Source organism: Phyllostomus discolor, chromosome 4, assembly GCF_004126475.2.
Source record: "Phyllostomus discolor isolate MPI-MPIP mPhyDis1 chromosome 4, mPhyDis1.pri.v3, whole genome shotgun sequence".
NCBI classification, from domain to species: Eukaryota; Metazoa; Chordata; class Mammalia; order Chiroptera; family Phyllostomidae; genus Phyllostomus; species Phyllostomus discolor.
This window is the reverse complement of record NC_040906.2, coordinates 24,905,545-24,926,855: the sequence shown is the minus strand read 5'-3', so window position 1 is coordinate 24,926,855 and position 21,311 is coordinate 24,905,545. Positions and strand designations below refer to the sequence as shown.

The window sequence follows — 21,311 nt, the reverse complement described above, 5'->3', positions numbered from 1 at the left end:
CCACACCATCCAGGGCTTATATCACATTTTTAAATATCTAAGTTGAGGCAATGGGGTTGAGAGTCCGGGGGAAGCAGAGTGGTTGGAACCGGCAGTCCCAGAGAAGAAAGAAGTGCCGAGAGAGTGAACTCCAGAAATACCTAGAGAACCGCCTGAGTGTGGCCCAGAGCGTGCAGGACAACAGGCTCCCGGGGCCAGGAGGACCCTTCGCAGAAGGATGGAGGGAGCAGTACTCGGAGCTCACACAGTTTCTGATTCTTTGCAGAAAGATAGTGTTTACTGAATGGATTCAAAACAAATTAATTAATGAATTTATAAAGAAATGCTTGGATTTTCCCAATACTCTTTAATGAGATAAAGACAATGGCGTAAGAACATGTGAAAAGTATTGGATTTTTCTAACTTGAGGTTTAAGCTCCCCCAGGCTTCATGTAGAAGGAGGAGATGTTGCAGAGATGACTGAAACGTCGGAACATAGGAGTAGTTGGGTAAGGGCGAGGGAGCAGGTCCTCATTGCGTCCTGTGGCACCCTGGCTGTCGTGTTAGAAGAAGCTTCAGCTACTGAGTTCCCACTAGCTTACCGTCAGCCAGCCACACAGCCAGGGAGCAGCACGGTGCTTTGAGGAAGCTTGCTGGGAGAGGCTGCAGCAAGACACACATTAGCACCATTATCTTGTACTAATTCCCTAACCACTTTTTCAGAAAACACCTTGATTATGTTTTCCCTTTTTCGTTTTTAAGAAATGGAATAATTTTTCAACATATAAAAATGCATAGTGCTGATACACAAAAAGTCTCCCTAAAGAGAAACAGTATGCTAAAAAGTCATCGATATAAGAAAACACTATAAATCAATGCAGTAATAGCTCATGGTTGCTAAGGACGGAGCTTAATTTACAAGTTGAAACAGGTTTGCCATCCTTAAAAATTCTGGAAATCGATCAGGGATACAGCCATTGATCTGCAAAAAGAGAATAACATGATTCTAAATATTGGCAACTACATCAATTTATTTTAAGTTATGAAGGAACAAGTCTTGGAAACCACTTTATTAACCATTAAGAAATTATTTGATATTTAGTTTCCTAGCAAGCTGTTCAAAGAGAAGTACTTACGGCCTCATTAGAAAATACATTTGTGCTGTGCCAAACACCACCTTCATAACCACAGTCTCTAGTATGTCAAAGATATGGAAATCAAAACTTAAATGCAATAGCACTGTCTATGTAAAAGGCAAGCATTGCATCATATTGTAGAGTGCTGCTTTACATCAGAGTACCTGAATATGAAGTAGTGAGAATCAGAACACATTTGCATATTCCCCATTCATGACACAGGGTTGGCTTTCTCCAAGAGAATAAGTGTAGCTAATGGCAATCTTTATCTGAAGAGATCTGTGCATGTTAGCAATATACCATCTCTGTCAGCCTCTGAAGAGCATATGGGGCCCATTAGCTCACCAAATCTGCCACTGTTCTGCAAGTTTTTATTAAGCAAGTGCAGTTCCTAATAGTCACTTATGTTATACAATTCATATCAAATGCTATCAATAAGCGAGGGGATTATTTCACCCTAGTGAGAATGTATTTGAAGTGTATAAGAAAGCCTGACAAAAGAATAAAACACTTTAAGTGATCGCTATATTAATATAAATGTACCCTACTGGGAAGCCAATATGTTTAAGTATTACATGCGCTTTAATGTTTGCCGCTAACAAGTTCTCAGCGTGCCATATTGTTCACAGATTTTTCTCGCCGTATTTTCTTTATTTATGGTTTCCCTTCCATACAATGAACCTGGCTGAATTTAGAAGGCCGTGTGTGTTTATCTGTGCTTTTGAAAAAAGGTGCCATGGGCTTTGAGCAGGTCTAATTAGCTCAAAGGTCTCGGGCTGCTGACAGCAGACATGCTGCTGTATGCTCCAAGCACATCGTCCTGAACCAGAGGGTGGACCATGAAACTGTCAACCATCCACACGAGAGAGTGTCCTTATGGCAATCTTTGCACCTTCCGGTGATCAAATCAAGTGGTGTCCATCAATATTGAGTTGAATACTAGGAAGCACGAGCTTAGTGTAGAAATCCCATTATCTAAATACACCCAAAGGTATCTCAGGAGGGACAAGTTCATGGTATTTAAGTATTCAGTACGCAATAACAGTTACAATAAAATATCTGAATTATACCTTCAGAAGGACTGAGGATTTCACTGATATCTCTTCAATTACTGCGATATCCCTTTAAAGTAATCAAGAGCAAGTAGTGCTATCCCTTGGGCAGCACTGAAGGATAAGAAAGGGAATATATAGGCTAAGAGAATTTAAAAAGAAAGAAAGAAAAAGCAACCTGTCATCAGCACTAGAACAAGAAGCTTTGGCTCTTGCTCCATCAACACTTTCTTACTTGGTGCTTCTGGTACCTTCCCGTTTGGGAGGAAAGACCTTTCCCACACCCAGGCCGGTGATTTTCCAGTCTCTGGTAAATAAGGGCTGTCTGTGTTCACAATGACTTGCCCTCACGCTCACACGGCTGCTGCTCCACTCACGGTGCCATCTCAGTGTTATGCAACGAAATGACTAGACTTAAGTTCCAGCCCCAAGAGATAACTTTATAGTCGCTCTACGGTAATCTGAGTTATAAAGGAAGTTGAGTATTAATTATAACACTTGTCATTTTAAAAAAGTGGTGATGGTGTGTATAATTTTACCTCATTTTCTCATTTGGTACTGTTATTTAAATCGTTTCCCAGCACTAAGTATGTGCATAAAAGATGATTGTTCCCAATTTAACCTTTTAAATAAAATGAATTCTATTAATTAAGTCATTACAGTTCTCTCTCTTTCTATTATGTTTATTCATTTATCTTCTGTCCTAAAGATAGATATCTGTGTCGGTGAATATTTTGGTGAGAGACCCTTAATTTTTATGCCTATCACTCACTTGGAGTTTCTACATCGGTTTTAAAAATAGCATACGTTAGTGTTGTAAAGAATTTCAAATTGTCAATTAAAATAATGATAAGTATGCCTACTAAGAATAATACTCAGTATGCAGCCAAAAAATTAAGAAAGTACCATGTTTAACCTAATATGACTGGGAAATTTACAGTATGTAAATTGGCTTGGATTTAGTGGGATAAAATGTCTGTTTAAAAAAATACAGGCAAAAACAAACCAACAAAATTCTACCCTTCTATGAATCTCTTTTTCAGAATGACTGTAAATAATAACACCATATAGTCTGAGTATTACATTTTCTTTGCTTTCTTCCTCTATAAGATGAGCTAGGAACCGGGCAAACTGGGAGGCAAAACCTGTGGCAGGTGTTGGATTATCCGTGAGATAACAACTCAAAGCACCTGGTGCCCCGCCGGAAGCACACTGCACTCTCAATCATCTTATCCCTACATTCCTTTCAAATCCCGTCATGGCAGAGACCACCACCACGACCAAACTCATAACCTTTACCACTCTCACAGTTTCCATTTCTCAAAAGTTTGTGTTTATTGAGAAGTATGTAGCTGGCACTGTGCTAAGTGCTTTTGTACATCTTTTTTTTTTTATTTTATTCCCACAATTCCCTGCATAGTGCTTTTATTTCTTATTTCACATGGGGAAACTGAGGTTAGATAGAACTTTGTAACTTGCCTGGTAAAGCTGGGATTCAACCCACACCTATCTCATTATTAGCTGTCATGTTATTCTGCTTTTCTATTTAGTTTCTCATTAATAATGATGTTGACAGCTAATATTTCTCAAGCACTTACTATATGATCTTCTAAATACTTTGCATAAATCTTCACATGTAATTTTTACTTCACACCTGTGGAGTAAGCCACATTATCCTCATTTTATACATGATGAAATTGAAGCACAGAAAGTTAAATTAAATTGCCTACAACTAGTAAATTTCCATGTCAAGATCTTAACTCAGACCAGTGACTTTTCATCTGTGAAGTGGCAATGGATATTTTAGCTTGGACCTACTAAAATTATAGATTTCCAAACATGTTTAACAAAATTATAGCTAACACTTGTTAATACTTGTCACCACAGAAAGATTTCTGTTAAAAACATATATTCAGATAAAAAGAATAAGAACTTTCTAACACATGGATACCTGTCAAGTGTTTAATTTATGTTCCTGGTGATTCAAAAAATACAACATCTCTTCTGTGACTCATCACAACTAGAGTGGTTAAAAAGACTGTGTTTCCCCTCCACCTCAGAGATACGCCTCACTTTCTTTGTCTGTAAAGAAAGGATAATTAAAAACAAAATTAAAAAAAAAGAAAGGATAATAATAACACCTATCTTCACAGACCATGGTGAGGATTAAATGAATTAGATGTAAATTGCATAGAAGAGAGCCTGTGATTACAAGTACTCAATAAATATTATCAACTAGTATTTTTTAATCATTACGATTATTTTCCAGTATTTTTTTATTTATACAGTAGATTCCGCTGTAACATTTTTTAGACTTGGGAAAGACAGAATTGGCCTCCAAATTGGAGCCTAATAAGCACAAACTGACATCTCCAGCTGGAAGTACAAAGAGAGCTCTAACAGTATTTTTAAGCAGTTAATACCAGAAAAATTACAGACATGCAGGGCTTTTATCTAGAAAATAAAGACATCACTAAGGAAAGGAGGGTCGGGAAGGAGTGGAAAGATCGATGTTTAGTGACTGGGTGAATGAAACGTGACTAGTTGGCCAAGGAAGGAGGGGCGTACTACTCTGAGACCTGCCTGGTTGTGGGTAAATGCGAGAGGTCCTCCTTGTTAGTAAAGTTCCCCTCACCTTGCTTCAACCCACGAGCACCAGAGTTTTATAGACCAATGTGAACAGTGGCACCTGGTGAGCAATGACAAGCTGTTGTTGAATGTTAACAGGACAGTCCATGCAGAGATGCTTCAGGATTAAGAACCTTGTGTCTGTATTCATGAGAAATATTAGTTAACAGCTTTCCTGTAATATTTCTGCCCGATGTCTGGGTAACACCAGCCTCATAGAATGGGTTGGGATGTATTCCTTCCTCTGGATTTCTCCAAAAAATTGATATTATTTCTTCTTAAAAGTCTGGTAGCTAGACTTCACCAGTGAAGCCATCAGTCTAGAATTTTCTTTGTGAAAAAAGTTTTAACTAAAAATTCATTAAAGAAACAACCTATATGGCTATTCAGATGATCTGTTTCTCCCTGTTTAAGCTTTGGTAATTTGTGTCTTTCAAAAATTTGTCTATTTCCTTAGAGCCGGTTCATCTAGAGTTATTTTCTTCCACTTCTGTAGCAAGGTACCTCCTTCTGTTCTAACTGGTGTTTGTGAATTAGAAAGATTTTCACTCTGGCTGTTGGAAATAGTGCCTATTCCAGCCCCGTGTGAACTTTGGACACTGTCCCCTTTTTACTTTGAGGTGGTTCTCTGCCATGCCAGGTCGTGATCATCAGTATTCAACACAATACCTCTTCTACAAGTCTCAGAAAGAATTGTGTATAGCCCTCTCCTCTCCAGCTCTCTGCCCTGCAGACTCCATCTGCCTTGGCTTCCCTGGACACCCAGCTGCACGCCCTCAAGCGGGGAGAACGCTGGGCTCCGCCTGTGTTCCCCTCCCTGCAGCACAGCCTGGAAACGTGCCACACAGTAAACTAGAGCAGTGGCGGACTCACCTCACTGGTTCTCCATCTCTCAGGAGTGCTCTTCTCTGTTGCCTGATGTCTAACCTCTTGTTTCAGGTTTTGTCTATCTTAAATTTCTTCAGGGGGATGATAAGTCTGTTCACTTTTACTCCAGCTTTATCAGATACAGGAGTTCAGTACTGAATGTATATACTGCTATTATGTTCAACAGTTTTGCTATATATCATACATCTCCAGGCCCATGCATTTAGTTTCTCCTTTTTGCAAACATGAAAACAATAATCCAGTTTTAAAAAACTGGGAGTACTGAAAATTAAAAGAAAATTAAGTTATACTATAGAAATCATGTGTGTGTGTATCTTAATAGCTATTTAATATATCCACCAATGCTAGCTGCAGGAGGGGAGGGGAGGAGACAGAGGGAGGGGTGGAAGGAAGGGGAAGGGACTAGTCAAAGCACATGTATGCGTGACCCACGGACATGGACAATGGAGAGGGGTTGACTGTGGGAGGCAGGGCTGGGCTGGGTGGAGGGAGCAAACGGGGAAAAATATGGAGCAACTATACTAGAATGAACACTAAAAAAACAATGGAGAAAAACAAATAAAATATCTACCACTAGAAATGAGGTACCTCAGGTAAACTGGGAAAGTTTTTTCTCAAATCTTTGCCAGTAAAAGATTTAACTTATGATAAATCTATATTAATTTCGTTCAAAAAAATGGCTGATTTGCAAGCAGACTGATCCTTGTCTCTCTTATTTCTCCTCAGTGCCAGATGAGAGCAAAGTCCATTCATTGGCTGGACACAAATTGGGTAAGAAATCCCTTGTAACTGACTTTATATTCTTCTTCCTGGAAATCACTGGCTCTGTCTGAGGAGCAGTTGGAATGTATTTCCATCCACTAGTCACTGAAAGGCTTGCTAATTAATACATGAGTTGTCCCTGACTTCCACGAAGATGAATTATTGCTTGGCTCTGCATGCAGTGGCATAATGTATGCTGACTCAAAATGTTTGAGAGGAAAGAACAAACGTGTCCAAAAAAATGATTCTGAAACCAAAAATCTTAAACCTGTATGCCAGCAGAACCCTTAGAACAACAAAAAAAAAAACATTATAAAGAAACCCCAGGAAAGTTTGGAATTTTTTCCCATGATGACTTTCATATTAAAGTGATTGGACAAAAAGTTCCAGAATAAGAACATTTGCTCATCTTTTCTCTTCAAAAAAGAATCGTCTTTCTAAGTGACATCAAAAGGGACTGGACCCAAGGCAACTGTATTGTTTCTTTAGCCTCAAGAATGAGCTTCCTGGAGGTTCTCTAGACAGTCCACAAGGATCTCCAAGTGTCTCCTGGCTCCTTATCATGTGTGAGAAATGTTGAGGTCTCAAATCCAAGCTTCTTCTTCGTCGCCAATGGCCTGCTTTCTAGTGCTTTACCCTTTCCCCATCATTCATTCACATTAGTTGAAAACACTGAAAGCCACTAGGCTAGTAGACACTGCAGCAATCGCTGTTCTCAACAGGTACAATATTTGGGGGAGAAATATCTATTTTACTCTTAGAATCGCCACTCTGAACAACAGAAAGGTTATAATTTGTTGACATCCCTCTGTTTCTAAAACAAAGAAGTCTTTGCCACCACCATCTCCTGGGCTTATGTGCCAATTTTGTTTTCAGCAGTAAGTGGCCTTGATGCCTCATTACCTCCATCATGTTCCAGGGTAAAATTATGATTTTTCTCTTTTATTCTTTCTCCTCATTCTCTAGTGATAACAGCAGGGAAGAGCTGGTTCACAACACTTAGATTTCTTTTTCCTTTTTTATTTTTATTTTTATTTTGCTCATCCTAATAAAGAGCCTGAGAGGTTGGATCACTACAAAAGAAAAGATTTCTGTCGGAGGGATAAATTGCCATATTCTGGACAAAGGATTAATTGCCACAATGGATGAGGATTGTTCCCATCATCCTCATCCATTAAATTCTCTGCTACTGAAAATATTTTTAGGAGCCTGAGAAGGAAGTTCTCATGATCAAGGAACCCCAAAGGATGGCCTCTATTATTTTCATCTTAAATGCATGGTACTGCTTGTAGTTAGTTCTCTTCCACTTTCACCCCTGAAGATGAAAGCCTTTTTACATATTGGGATAGGCTTCGAGGTAAAAAGTAAAAGCAGTCTTTAAGAATGTCTATCAACTTGGTGTTTGAAAAGGAGTCAATGATAAACTTTCTGGCTTTATCCAAGAACTCAAATTTTATTCTAATATTCTTTTTTTTATTATTACATCAATGTGCGGTTGCTGAGGGCCATGGCCTGCAATCCAGGCATGTGCCCTGACTGGGAATCAAACTCGCGAAACCCCAGCTTGCAGCCCAAGCGCAATCCACTGAGCTACGCCAGCCAGGGCTAATATTCTTAATTTCCAAACAAATTACTATTAGCTGGTAGCTAAAAGTTATTGTCAGTCTTTTTAAATGAGAGCATTGTTACCTTAGGATCTTGCTGTATTATTTTAGGTAAATTTGAATGATATGTTTTTATATAGTGTGATATGAAAATATTAATAAGGAATTATTCTAAGTACAAAACTTATAATAGTCTTCTAAATAAAAATGTCAAAATGGCATCTTTTGAAAGCTGTCAGGTAGGTTCATCGTAAGCTCCACGTGGCGGCTTTAACTGATTGATAGAAATCGTAGCTCCAGTCTCTGTGTTGCTTACATGAGCCATACTATTTACATCCATCAGATGTTTTAAAGAAGATTTGGGGTTATAATGGAACTGTCATACAATATTCACTATCCTTATATTTTTAAGTACTTTTATATCCTATCACGGCATCATCTGAGTTTTTAATTGGCCATCTGTGGAACCGGAGCAAATGCTGAAAAAGAACCAAAAACTTGATAACTTTGGAGCAAAAGTGGCACGTGATAAAACACAGTGAAGAGCACTAAATAATTCCCTAAAATTATACACTCTAGAGTTAAATTGAAAGCATTCTGTAAAACCTTACTAGCAGTTTTGAGAAAATACAGAGCAGCATTGAAGAAAAATATGCTACTAACATTGTAAGTTTATGTGCTCGAGAATATACCCTCCCCCCATGCTCTATATTTATTTCTTTGGAAAATTAGCCTTGAATTATAATGATGCTCAAGAACTCATGTCTCATTTAATGGGCAACCCCCTCCTGTGTTCTGCATTTTTTTAAGGTTTTTTTTAGATTTTATTTATTTTATTTTTTAGACAGAGGGGAAAGGTGAGAGAAAGAGAGGGAGAGAAAACATTAATGTGTGGTTGCTTTTTGCCCAGCACCCACGGGGGACCTGGCCCACAGCCCAAGCATGTGCCCTGACTGAGGATGGAACTGGTGACCCTTTGGTTCACAGATCAGCACTCAGTCCACTGAGCCACACCAGCCAGGGCTGTGTTCTGCAAGTTCTCGTTAGGCTTTGGTGGTGGTAGTGAAAGAGGATTAAGGGTTCTCCAATGCTGGCAACCTCTTTTAGTGGAAAAAAGAAACGTTGAAAAAACTAACCTAATATATAACTGTACTCTCAGTCTGCTACAGTGTGTGGCCACTCCACTAGTTACGAGTTTGAATTGTAATGTATACTGTTCTGTGATCATACTTCTCTCACCAACATCAAAAGGAGTCATTCAACTTTGTTTCACCTTTCCCTTCCCCAGATCCTTTCTCCAGAATATTTAGGTTTAGAAACAAAAGTGATTTCTCTTTCACTAAGAAGAAAGAATATCTCCCTCTGTCTGTCTTTAATTGTAGAAATGTGAACAGTTTTCACACAATCCAAGACCATCAGGAAGTTAAACTAAATAGTATATGATGACCTAAATCTATCATCCATCCCCTTACTCGGGATGATATGCAAGATTTTAATAAATTCATCTGAGTTAAAATTTCTTCTGCGTCAGCTACTTAGTGTGTAGAGGGCCATTCTGTGCCAATTTCCATCTGTTGGTCTGGCTTGGATCCCTCCCAAATTTGTGACAATGTTTTTGGCATCCTTTCCTTGGCTTCATCTTTAAATGGCTGATTCCTCAGAATTCAGATCAAATCAAAGGCTCAGGTAACATCATCTTTCCAACATTTTTGGCCTCAAAGGTAGTGTTCCCTCGCCCCTTCTTGAATCAATCCAAATATTCTGAAGACTCCTCTAGTGCCCGCTCTCAGGTGCTTCCTTCCCCTGGCAGCACCTCACGTTCGTACCTTGGCAAAAAAGATGGCAGGATGCTCTCCTTCCTGTAACTCCAGGGTCCTTTTCCATTTACAAGAGGTGTCTACAGAATGGGCAGACCAACCCAGAGAAGTTAGAAGCAAATTTTTGCCTTTCATTTGGTTTTTTAAAGAAAAATCACAAGTTTCAGAGAGCCTTAAAAAACCATTAAGGTGTCTACTACCTCTTTCCCTATCTCACTAATTGAATTCTAACAAAATTCAAACCCTAGCAATGAGTATTTCTATGTGTGTGTATATATGTATGTAGGATATATATGTAGGATATGTATGTAAGATATATATGTAGGATATGTATATCCTATATATAAAACATGTAGGATATATATCACACATGTATATTCAAATCCTACATATAGTTAAATATATATACATTTTACACAATATACATTTTAGTATATTTATACATATTTTAAACAATAAAACCAATATATATTTTAAATGATATATTTTAAAATACATATTTTAAATGATATTTTTAAACAATAGAATATATTTTTAAACAACAAAATATATTTTTAAACAACAAAATATAATTATTTATATAATATAAATATTGATTTATATTACATATTATAAGGGAACATTAGAATCCAGAGAAAATGGCATCAAATTTGGCATAGATTTAAGAAAATGGTTTAATTTTGACTATACAGACTCATATAGTATGTCCGAGAAGTTATCGTTTCTTTCTTTCTTTCTGTAATGCTTACTGAATTGACACCTAAACCAGTGGTTTCATACTCCTCAGCATTCAGACAGAAAGGACTTATAAATTTCACTTTTTTTACTGTGTCTTCATTTTTTGTTGTTTTGATTTACTGCTGGGAGCTGTTTTAATATGTATTGACTGTCTGCGAAGATCTTTGCTGACCCAGCTCTTCCAGATGATGCAGTACTAAAGAAAGCTGATGACTTCTTCTTTATGAGCTCTGACACATTAATTAGCAAAATGGACTAAAAAGCTTTCCTATTTCTATTTTAATTTCTTATATTCTCAAACACCTGTCTGTAGAGCTGTAAAGCAGGCAAGTCTGTAAAAGTAATGGTTGGCAGTAACTCTAGACCTTTTCTGAGACAAGTTTATCAATTAATGAGCAAATTCTCATTAACAATCCAGGGGGATATCTCTGTATGAGGTAACTTGCAGCCACTAAGTCTGTTGATATCCTAACACATTTTACTGATGAAGAAGCTGAAGCTCAGGGCATTTAAGAACTTGGTCTCTCAGCTGCTAACCAGTGGGTTTAGGATATGAACCCAGTTAGACATGCTTTTGGACATTTCATTTTCCACCACCATGTGCCTAATACCTCACAGTCCCGGTAACTGAAAAGAATATAAGAGCAAGACAAAGTTCTAGTTGGGGGGCACGGTACACACACCAAGATAGTCCATAAATCCTTATTCACCTCTTGTAACCTCAGCCAGCCGAACAAGGAACACAGTAGGTATAATTTCTCTAGCAAACTATTTTAATTCAGTGAGCCAGAACGGGACATCTGATCATCCTTACCTTTGTTTCCCTGCATGCGTGTGTACACATGTATATGTGTATGAATGTGTGAGGCACAGTAAGAGATGTATGACAAAATGTGTATGCGATGTGCATGTGTTATGTATAAATTATAGCAAAAGAGCATGTGATGTACATCTTTATAGCAGAGGGTGAGAGTGTAATATGCAAGTTGCTGACTTGGCAGACCCTACATTCTGTACTAAATGCATTGTGTGTAAACTTCAAATCTAGAGTGTTCCAATGTGGCCAAAGGAATCTCTGGATCATTGCAAAAGGATAGAGCTCTTAAAAATGTAAGGTGATTGGGTAGTCACTTTAATGAGACAGCAATGAGTTATTAAGTGACATTTCATAAATTTTGTTGAGTCATAGTATTCCATATTTTTAGAGAATATCTAAATATGCATTTATATTTTGGAGCACCACCATGGTAATTTTTCATTTTTGAGTCTTCTGATTGGATTGCTGTTTTTTGCAATGTTTTATTATTGCTGATGAGGAAGTAAAACCTTGGAGTTAGTGAGTTAGGGGTTAGTTCAAGTCAGTGGAATTGAACTCTGTTTCTTTCCTTAGCAATTGGTTAAGGCAATACTGCATGGTTATCTATTTGGACAAATATCTCAACTGAGTACTTTGAAAGATTTTGTAATTGGAACACACAAGAAATGTACACATTTCTCATATGTTCCAGCTTTGCTTTACATTTCCATGGGGTTCAGCAAGTTTTTATTAAAAAATTAGCAATATGTCTAGAATTCTCCCATGCAAACTTGATTATGAAGCAACCCTGGCATTTTCTGTGTTGCAAACATTACTGTACTCTAGTCTCTAAAATTCATTGAATCGAGTTGAATTAGAAAAATGTCAGTCTTTTTAGAAATGAGGTAAGATTCTTCACTATTTAAATATGGCAAAGGTGTGTGCATCTCTGAATTTTATGATAGAATCTACAATTTCTTACAAATCAAATTTCAACATCAATTATTTCTGTTCCACTCACATTTATTAAATGTCCATTCTGTGACAGGTACTGCATTAAGTGCTGGAGATACAAAATGACATAAAATATGACATCTGCTTTAGAAAAAAATGTTTATAAGAGCAGTAGAGGAGAAAGACATAAATACCTAGTTAAGTGTTTGGTACATTTGTATTAAAGAATGCAGGGCAGAAGTCTCACAGAGGATGTATTGCTTGCTTCTTATTGGGTCTGGGGGTCAGCTGTCATGTTTCGGAAAGGAAGTGCTTCCATGGAACGACCTGAAAGGTAAATAAAAGTTTGAGAAATAGAAAAGGTCAATGAGCTAACACATTTCAGGCATGCAGAAAGTTATAAAAGCACAGAACATCGTGGTGTGTTCAAGAAACTTTAAGCAATTCATTGTGTCAGGAAGGCAGACTAACAAGGAGCAAGTAGGGAGATATTTAATCTTAGGGAATCTTACGCCTCCCAATTGAACAGAAAACAAACAAACAAAAAGCGAGAAAAAAAGCTAAGACCATGGCAATATTCCAGATAAAAGATCATGTAGGCATACATTTAATGGATAGCAATGGGAATGGAAAGAAAAATAAGAAATATTCAATCTTTAGGAAATAAAGCCTTGAGTCATTTTTTTTAATTAAACTTAGTAGGTGAGTGAGGAAGAGGATCCAATTCAAATCTCTTTGTATTGGTCAGCCACTGTTGCAACCATGCCGCACAGTAGAACAGTACACATTTATTTCTCGATCATGTCTCTTCATGTGTCCTGGGGTTGGCTGATCTCAGAAGTGTTTGCTTGAGCTCGGCTCCAGCCTACAGTTTAGGTCCAGGTTTTCTGCATGTGTCTCTCATTTTCCTTGAACCAAATGTTTCCTGAGTGAAGTACCTTTGAAAACAAGGGTGATAAGATGAGAATAGGGTAGATTAAGAGGAAATGCATGAGCTGCGTGTCAGAGCCTTTCTGTAGTTAGTGCCACGCAGGCACAGGTAGAAGAGGGGAAGGAACAGAAGGAGCAGAGGGCAGTGTGGCAGAATGGCATGAGCTGGGAAGGAGGAGGGATTCTACATGAGGGCGGAGAAGCAATGCACTTGAAAGTGGAAAGAACAAATAAGGAGGAAATTGAGACGCTCCAAACCCAGGTGTGCATGGTGTAGGTGAGAAGGAACAGCTTCAAATGGGAGGACTGCAGGAGAAGCAGATGTCTCAGTGGATAGTTAGATTTCAATTAAGTCAGGGAATTTTCAGAGAACAGCTTGAAACTGAACAGTATTTTGGCAACCATGGAAGGATGGGGGTACTCAAGAAGTCAAGGTGGAAGTCTGGGATGGAGGGAAAGTGGAATTGTGAGTCACACAGGAACACGGACAGGAAGTTGACACCACAGGAAGGAAGGAATGGCCAGGGGCCTCACATCTCGGGAAAGACTGAGGATGGCAGGAGTGACTGGCCTGTTTTGCTGATATTGCTGTACAGTTGCCAGAGAATTAATACTTACTCTTCAGTGAATGGAGAAGGTTTGGGCCATGTAGACTCAATGGTAACCTGAATGGATTACTTCTTGTAAAGGGCTCCTGTCTCTAACGGATGAGAAGATGAAGAGTTTCTGGAGGAAATGGTCTCAGAGTTACAGAAGGTTTGAGAAGATGCCTAATTTTCACTAGGTTTGGAAATTGAAAGATGGCCATTAGTGATCATTTCACCTAGAGTTCATTTCAGTTGACAGGAGAACAGGAGCTAAAGAAGTGGTGTAAGGAAGAGTAGGGGCAAAAAACCACCTAGATAGCCTTTCCAGAGAGATGTATCTGAGAAATTGTTTTATTGTTCTACTTTATGCTATTAATGAGAAACACGGAACCATGTTTTAAGAATGAGAGAGGAAAGAGGCACTTACGAGAGAATGAAGAAATAAGAAAGAATTGTTAGAGGATAGGATTAAGAGTGTAGTTTTATAGCAGTTGGCCTTAAAGAAGGTGGGTCAAATTGTAGGGGAAATGGTGGGGGTGCATGGGTGTATAGATAAATTTGAGATGGAGGAGGTGAGAAATTAAGAACAATAATGGTCTCAATTTTCTCAGTAATGTTGAAATCTGCACATAATGGAGTTGGCCAAGAACATAATAAACACTGTAGATGATAGGTAACTCATGTCGAGTTGTGTTTAAATCATTGAAGCAAAATTGGACGGGAAAGTAAAAAAAAATAATACTTTTATACCTACACACATACATGCACACTACTTTCAAAGTAGTGTTACAAAGGTTGGGTTACAGATAAACTACGGTTTTCCCCCCAACTAAAATCTTGTTACCACTTACAGTTACATTTTCAATACTCTATTTATGTTGGAATTGTAGACTGTTAGTGTTAGCAGACAGGGTACCTGGCCCTGAGTGCATTGGCCTAGGGCTAGCTGGTAGTGTGTGGGTTCCTGACTTCATGTGAGAAAGACTTTGTAACCCAAGTCCAGGTGATTCTGAGGGTGTGTTTGTTAAAGTTGGGAACAGCAAAATAAGGAAGGGCTTAGTATAGAAGAAGCAACAGGAATGCCTAGGCTTGGCTGCCTTAGCTCACTGGGAAGTCAGAGAAAAGGGGGCTTTGGGGCCAAATTCAGGAAGTTAGCCTAGGACTAGCTACTGCTGCCCACTACTCCTCTGATTGCAAGTCTCAGAGTCCCCTAGAGTTTAGGAGATGTGTGTCTGTAGGGGGAAGAAGTGAGGGAAGAATGGCGTAAGGGCATGGCCCAGGCTGCTCTTCACCAGGATCCATGTCCGTGTCTTCTCCCTCCTCCTGGCTGGCTTGCCAGACGTTGTCAGTGGAAATTAGGCTCTTCCACGGGATCACAATGAAAGCATTCCAAGGACCCATGCATGGGAGATTGTGGTGTGACATGGTTTATTTGGATAGAAATAAAAGCTGCACCTGGGTTTCCATCTTCCCAGCTCTGTTCATCCCACCATGGAAAAAAATCTAACCTTGTTCTCAGCAAGGCCAAAGCAAAATCCAGTGTCATGAGTTTCTGCTTCATATTAAAGCTTAGTCCTCATGGAGCCCATACTGTCTACTGTGGGCCCCAGTAGCTGCCATATAGTCCTAATCTACTGGGAGAGAGAGTGTGTGAACAAATAGGGTGAGTGAGGGTTATAAGCGAGAGAGAGTGTACTTCTTTGTTCCCCTGGGATAATATTAGCTTGGGCTTGGGACAGACCATGTGCTTTTTCAAAAGAACCAATCAATGTCCCAAGCTTTCTTGGGCTTTTGATAGGCCCACCCCCTAGTTAGACTGATGAGCCTCTTTGGTCAAGGCCTTCCCAGTTTGCCCCTTCCCCTCCACCAACAACAGTCCAGTACCAGAGGGGATGACGGGAGGAACGCTACTCCCCTGGGCAGTGCCATGCTGTAGTCTCCTGGGGTGCGAAGTTGTAGCTTTCTAGAGAAGCAAACAGGCTTACACTCCCCAGTTTATTAAACTCAATGTCTAATTCCTTTTGTTCCCCTTTTCTTTGTTAATAATTAGCTAAATACCGATGGTAACATTAGGCCTAAATGGAGCATTATATATCTCTACTATAATCAACGTACTTGTTTGAAAGATCGAGGCCTAGAGAGCGGAAGCTGTCTCCCTATCAAGGGCCCAGCTGGTCAGTGATGGGACTTAAGCTCAGATCTATTTCAACCAACTCCTGCTTTGTGAATTCTACAGGCTTTGCCAGGTTTCACCTGAACTGTCATTGAAACCTCAGAATTCCCCCAAGCCCAGCATGTATGCCAGAAAGACAGAGTGATCTGGCACAGCCCTTGCCATTTTCCTTCGAGACTCTTGCATTAAGACCCTCCAAAATTGAATCAGGTCCTGTACACAAAAAGTCCTTATTTTGTTCAAAGTTTATACTAAAGACTTTGTAACAGTCTATATTTATTTCTAGTTACTATTAATTATAATTTTTACTTTTATAGGTTCATTCTATTTATTTTTTCTTAAATATAAATGCATAGGACAGACTGTTTTATTATGAGTTCCAGTGAACATTTGTTGATGTGGTGTATTTTGGTACGTATTTTTCCCCATGCCCTTGTATATTGATATTTACATTACAAAACTTTTAGTAATAATTTTTGTATTATCCTGTCTCTCCCATTATTCAGAGCTAAACAGTTTATCTTTGAGGATAAAATTCACTATGCTTAAGTGTGCACTGATTAGAAAATTTATGGTTTCTAAAATTTTTTGAATTATTTGGAGAAGTAGAAATAATTTTATAAAGGGAAGAGACCATTCCTATATATGTCAAATTCTTCCAATGTGGCTGACTCTCAAACCTCACCATCCATGGGGAATATGTGTCCTTCATGTTTGGAAAACAGTGGTTTGCAACTGACAATTCTAATAGTGTTTCTAAATGCCAGAGTGAACACCTGCAGGGAAAACACTACTAAACGGTGACACGATTGTTGATGATACAAAGCGAATGTTTGACATCAAACTTCACTGTATGCTGAGCCATCTCTACCCAACGATGAACTAGCTCTGCAACTGGGGAGGAACAACAGTAGGGAGTGACTTCAAAATGACTCGCGGAGGCCATCAGCAGTCAGAATATTAGTGTATGAACTTAGACATACCATGGGTAAAGACAAATCACATTCTCAAAAACACAGTAACTATACATTTTAACTTACAGTGTGAGCATCTGTTCTGTCCTCTTTCCTTTATATGTAGCTTTAGAATATCTTCAGTAAACTTTTTGCAATGAGAATATCTCAATAAAATCACTAGATGCTAACCTAATAGCTTTAAATAATGGCAGCCCTTATGAAGAGTAGACTTGGGAGGAGCTAAAAAGCTTTTTAATTCCTACCTAATTATTTTAGAAGGTTTATGTTGACACTAGAATTAAAAAATCACTCCTCTAAGGAAGATACTGTATGTGTAAATTTGTTGTGGAGTAAAAAATGGAGACACTTCGATTCCAATGACCCAGAGAGGTTGTAAGCTATCTGCTTGCAAGACCTTGGATGTTGAACTTCTATGGAAAACCTAGTTGCCAGTGTTAACTGAAAGGCAATTTAGCCATTCCAACCATGGTTTTAGTTCAGAAGTTTTCTCAGCTGAAAATTAGCTAACACATAGAAGGACAAGTTTAAAATCCAACCTGGAAAATCTAAAGATGAGCTCTTACATAATAGATACCCAATCTACGTTGAATACTACAATATGTGTCGAGACCTAAATTTTGTTTGTTAATACCTGATAAGGGTATAATACTGCCAACTAAAGGTCAGAAATATTTTAGACTATATTGGCTTTGATAATTTCAGCATTACTTTATATTAGATGGTGTGTGTATGTGTGAGTATAAAAACATGTTTCATAAATGAATAACATTCACTAGAACAGTGTTTTCTACTTAAAAAAACATTCATCTGTTGCCATGTTCAGGCTTCAGCCACAGGGATAAATGTCAGTATGTCTAAGTCATACCACGCCTGTCATCACTGAGTACTGACCGCCCTTCCAGCCCTCCCAGCCCTCCCTCTTGCCACCACCCCCTCCACCCCACTCCATCAGCCGCATCCCACAGGCCCTTCTCACAGAGCCCTTCCAGCCCTCCCTCTTGCCACCACCCCCTCCACCCCACTCCATCAGCCGCATCCCACAGGCCCTTCTCACAGAGCCCTTCCAGCCCTCCCTCTTGCCACCACCCCCTCCACCCCACTGCATCAGCCGCATCCCCACAGGCCCTTCTCACAGCGCTGCTCACCCGCTGCCGCCTGACCCGCAGGCTGGTCTTCCGTTCTCAGAGCCCCAGCCGAGCTCCTGAGGCCCTACCCCCCTAGGAACCCTCCCGCTCCCTCAGGCAGGGGGCTTTTCTGGTTTGTAGCCTTCTTTAACTTCGGGTATCTCTAGGCTTCCTTTTTATACTTTCCTAACTTCTCTCACGTTTTCTTGCCCAGATTCACACCTGTGCTTCAGAGCCAGTCAGCCCACAACATCCCCTCCAGCTGTTTTTTTTTTTTTTAATCTCCTTTGATCAGCAGTCTTGGTTCCCTTACACTAATAATAATCCCAAGGCTCACTGTTTCCCCACATAGGCAGGAGAACTCTGTTAGCTACTGCAGAAAAGGGGAGGAACCAATAACTTTTATTAAACTGATGTTTACTGAACACCTACCATCTGTCAGACACTATGCCGGGTACTGTGAATGCAAAGTTGTACAGAACAGGGATTCTGCCCCCAACATGCTCACAGCCTAGGTGCAGCAATAGGAGTGCAAACAGTGAAAATACCACGTGCTTATAAATACATGCAAATATGTGGAAAAGGTAGCAGCGGTTACCTTTACTGAGAGAAGAAGATTGAATTTGGGGTTCAAGGAGGACTTTTGCATTATCTCTAGTACTTGAATTTTTGCATTGAGACTGTAATTATGTGCCTATTGGGTAATGAAAAATGTATGGATTTTTATAAATGAAAACATTTTGAACATTATAAAGCGTCACTTGCTGAATCTAGTCATAGAAATGGGGCACAAATGGGAGGGTTAGGCACAGGGACAAGCACCGAGTGTGTGCAGAAGAACCCCAGGCAAAGGAAGGAGGGGGAGGCCGAACACCCTGAGCCACGCTGGAAACCTACCTGGGGCCCGAAGGTACTTCAGGGAAAAGGAGCGGAGAGGGGAGTAAGCATGAGCCACCTCATTTATGGGTTGTTAGAAAAAGTGCCAAAGAAAAACATATTTAGGAAAATTTGAACTCCCCTGTCAATTTTTCCTGTCCTAGAAATCAGGAATCTAGTCTTTGTAATTTATTTGGTAAGGCACCCACATCGGGCTATGTATAAAAATGTTCTTTTTTAGAGTTTCATGATGCCCAGCTGTGTCCAAGAAAAGCAGAATTATAATAGGACTAATGATGAATATGTAAAACTTAAAGAGAAAGCTTAAAGCAACCTAGATTACTTCTTGCTAAAATGTGAATTCATTCCCACTCTATTGGGTATTAGAAACCACGCACCCACAGAAACCAATTTACAAATGCTACCCCATCAAAACAAAACAAAGTTGTTCAAACTTACCTTTTGAGCAAAAATGCTTTCATTAAACAAGGTTAAAAAATGCATGCCTTTTTAAAACAAGGCAAGCTGCAACTGCAAAGAGCGAGAAAGGTAAAATTGAGACAGTTTTGTGAAATATCGTGAGGTGCTATCCGGGAGATGGCAGGGGTATGAGAAACATCGGTGCCACACTGGTGCTGGAGTCCTTCATTTGCTGTTGTACTGACACACCTCAGAGAAAACGCTGCTGCTGTTAGTTCAGTGGCCACGTGCCCGTGAACCATTTTCAGTGATGTACATGGGCAAACTTTTTGTATTCTTAAAAAGTATCTATCAGTGTATTAGTGCATCTTGTACTAGCAAACTACTGGTTCTCCATTTATCGTAGTTCTTTAAAGAACTTTACACTTTACTTTTCAATGACAGTTTACCCTCAGCATTATTTTGTATTCGTTTCAGGTGTGGAACGTAAGGGCCAGTCACACTGTACAGTGTTCCCCCCTATTTCCAGTGCCCGCCTGAGTTATTACAGTATCATCGACTGTATTCCCTAGGCTGCCCTTTACATCCCCATGACTACTTAGCATGTACCAATTTGTACTTCTTAATCCCCTCACCTTTTTCAACCACCCCCCTAAACCCACTCTCCCCTGGCAGCCATCAGTTTGTTCTCTGTGTCTCTGAGTCTGGTTCTGTTTTGTTTGTTCATTTGTATTGTTCTTTAGATTCCACTTTTATATAATTTCTTGGCTGACTGCTTAATTGAGATAAAATAACATTTGATTTAATACTTCTAAGAGGGTAGTCCTATGGTTGAAAATTCTCAAAAGTTAATAATTTTTTAAAAAAACATATTATTAGTATTTTCCCTATCCAGAGCCACAACAAAGAGAGATGGTCTTGGACCCCCTTTGCTGAGGGGGTCCTCTATTCAGGGGATGAAGCTTGTGAGCCCACCCTTTACTGAGGTTGTAGGTCCTTTTGAGGGTCCCTGCTTTAACTCTCACATACTTTTCAATTTGTCTCCCAGATCCTCCAAGATATCATTATCACACCACTTCCCCAAGCTCCAGATTCCCAGTATCAGCATATACCTGAAGGGCAGCTCAACCTTCGTGTTTGGTTGCTTAGCATGATTCATGCTTGATTTTTTGTTTATTTTTTATTTGCCAAAGGGTTTGCTTAAGAATTTCCCTGAATTTTATGTAAGCCAAGCAATGCATTTAAATGTGTATTTGCATTAATTTATCCAAGAACTATTTGTATTTTTATCATCAGGATTTTGAGAATTGCTATATTACTGGACACAGAAGTCTAGAGTCCGGTAATTGTTTGCTGAATGAATGAACAAATAAACAAATGAATGAATGAATGGTTATCCTTCAAAGGATAACCATTTGGGTCCGATGCAGGTTAAAACACACATTAAGCTAGGTTTTATCTCACTGGGTCTGGATTACCTTTGATAAGACAAACCAATTTAAAATATTCCTTTGAAAAATATGGAAAACCCCATGACATGGGAACAAAGTGGAGGATGATGTCCATAATATGCTGAGAAAGTTTGAAATGGAAAATTCCCTTTAATAAGAAACCACATAATAAAAAGTTCTGGTTATATTTGTAGTTACAAGCTATGGCTTATTACTCTGTCTAGAGAATCTTGTAGTGATTCATTGTTATAGGAAGAAATAAAACAGGGTTCACAAAGGAGCTTTTATCAGACTGTAATGTGCCCTGTCGTAAAGTGGGAAAGAAGAGGCGTATCTGGCTATTTGTTGTCACTGCTTATGTGGGCCTTGGATCAGATACTTATTAGAATTCTTTCTGAACCCCTGGGGAAGCCCTTTAG

General features: G+C 39.2%; 1 protein-coding gene across 1 annotated transcript in view; it reads left to right on the top strand.

The window, feature by feature from the left end:
• The window catches only part of PARD3B (par-3 family cell polarity regulator beta), a 972,625-nt gene that overhangs the window by 627,688 nt on the left and 323,626 nt on the right, over positions 1–21,311 (top strand). Inside the window, exon 16 of the mRNA XM_028510082.2 lies at positions 6,410–6,454. Within this exon, the coding sequence (XP_028365883.1) occupies positions 6,410–6,454 (45 nt within the window). The remainder of the gene's footprint in view (positions 1–6,409; positions 6,455–21,311) is intronic.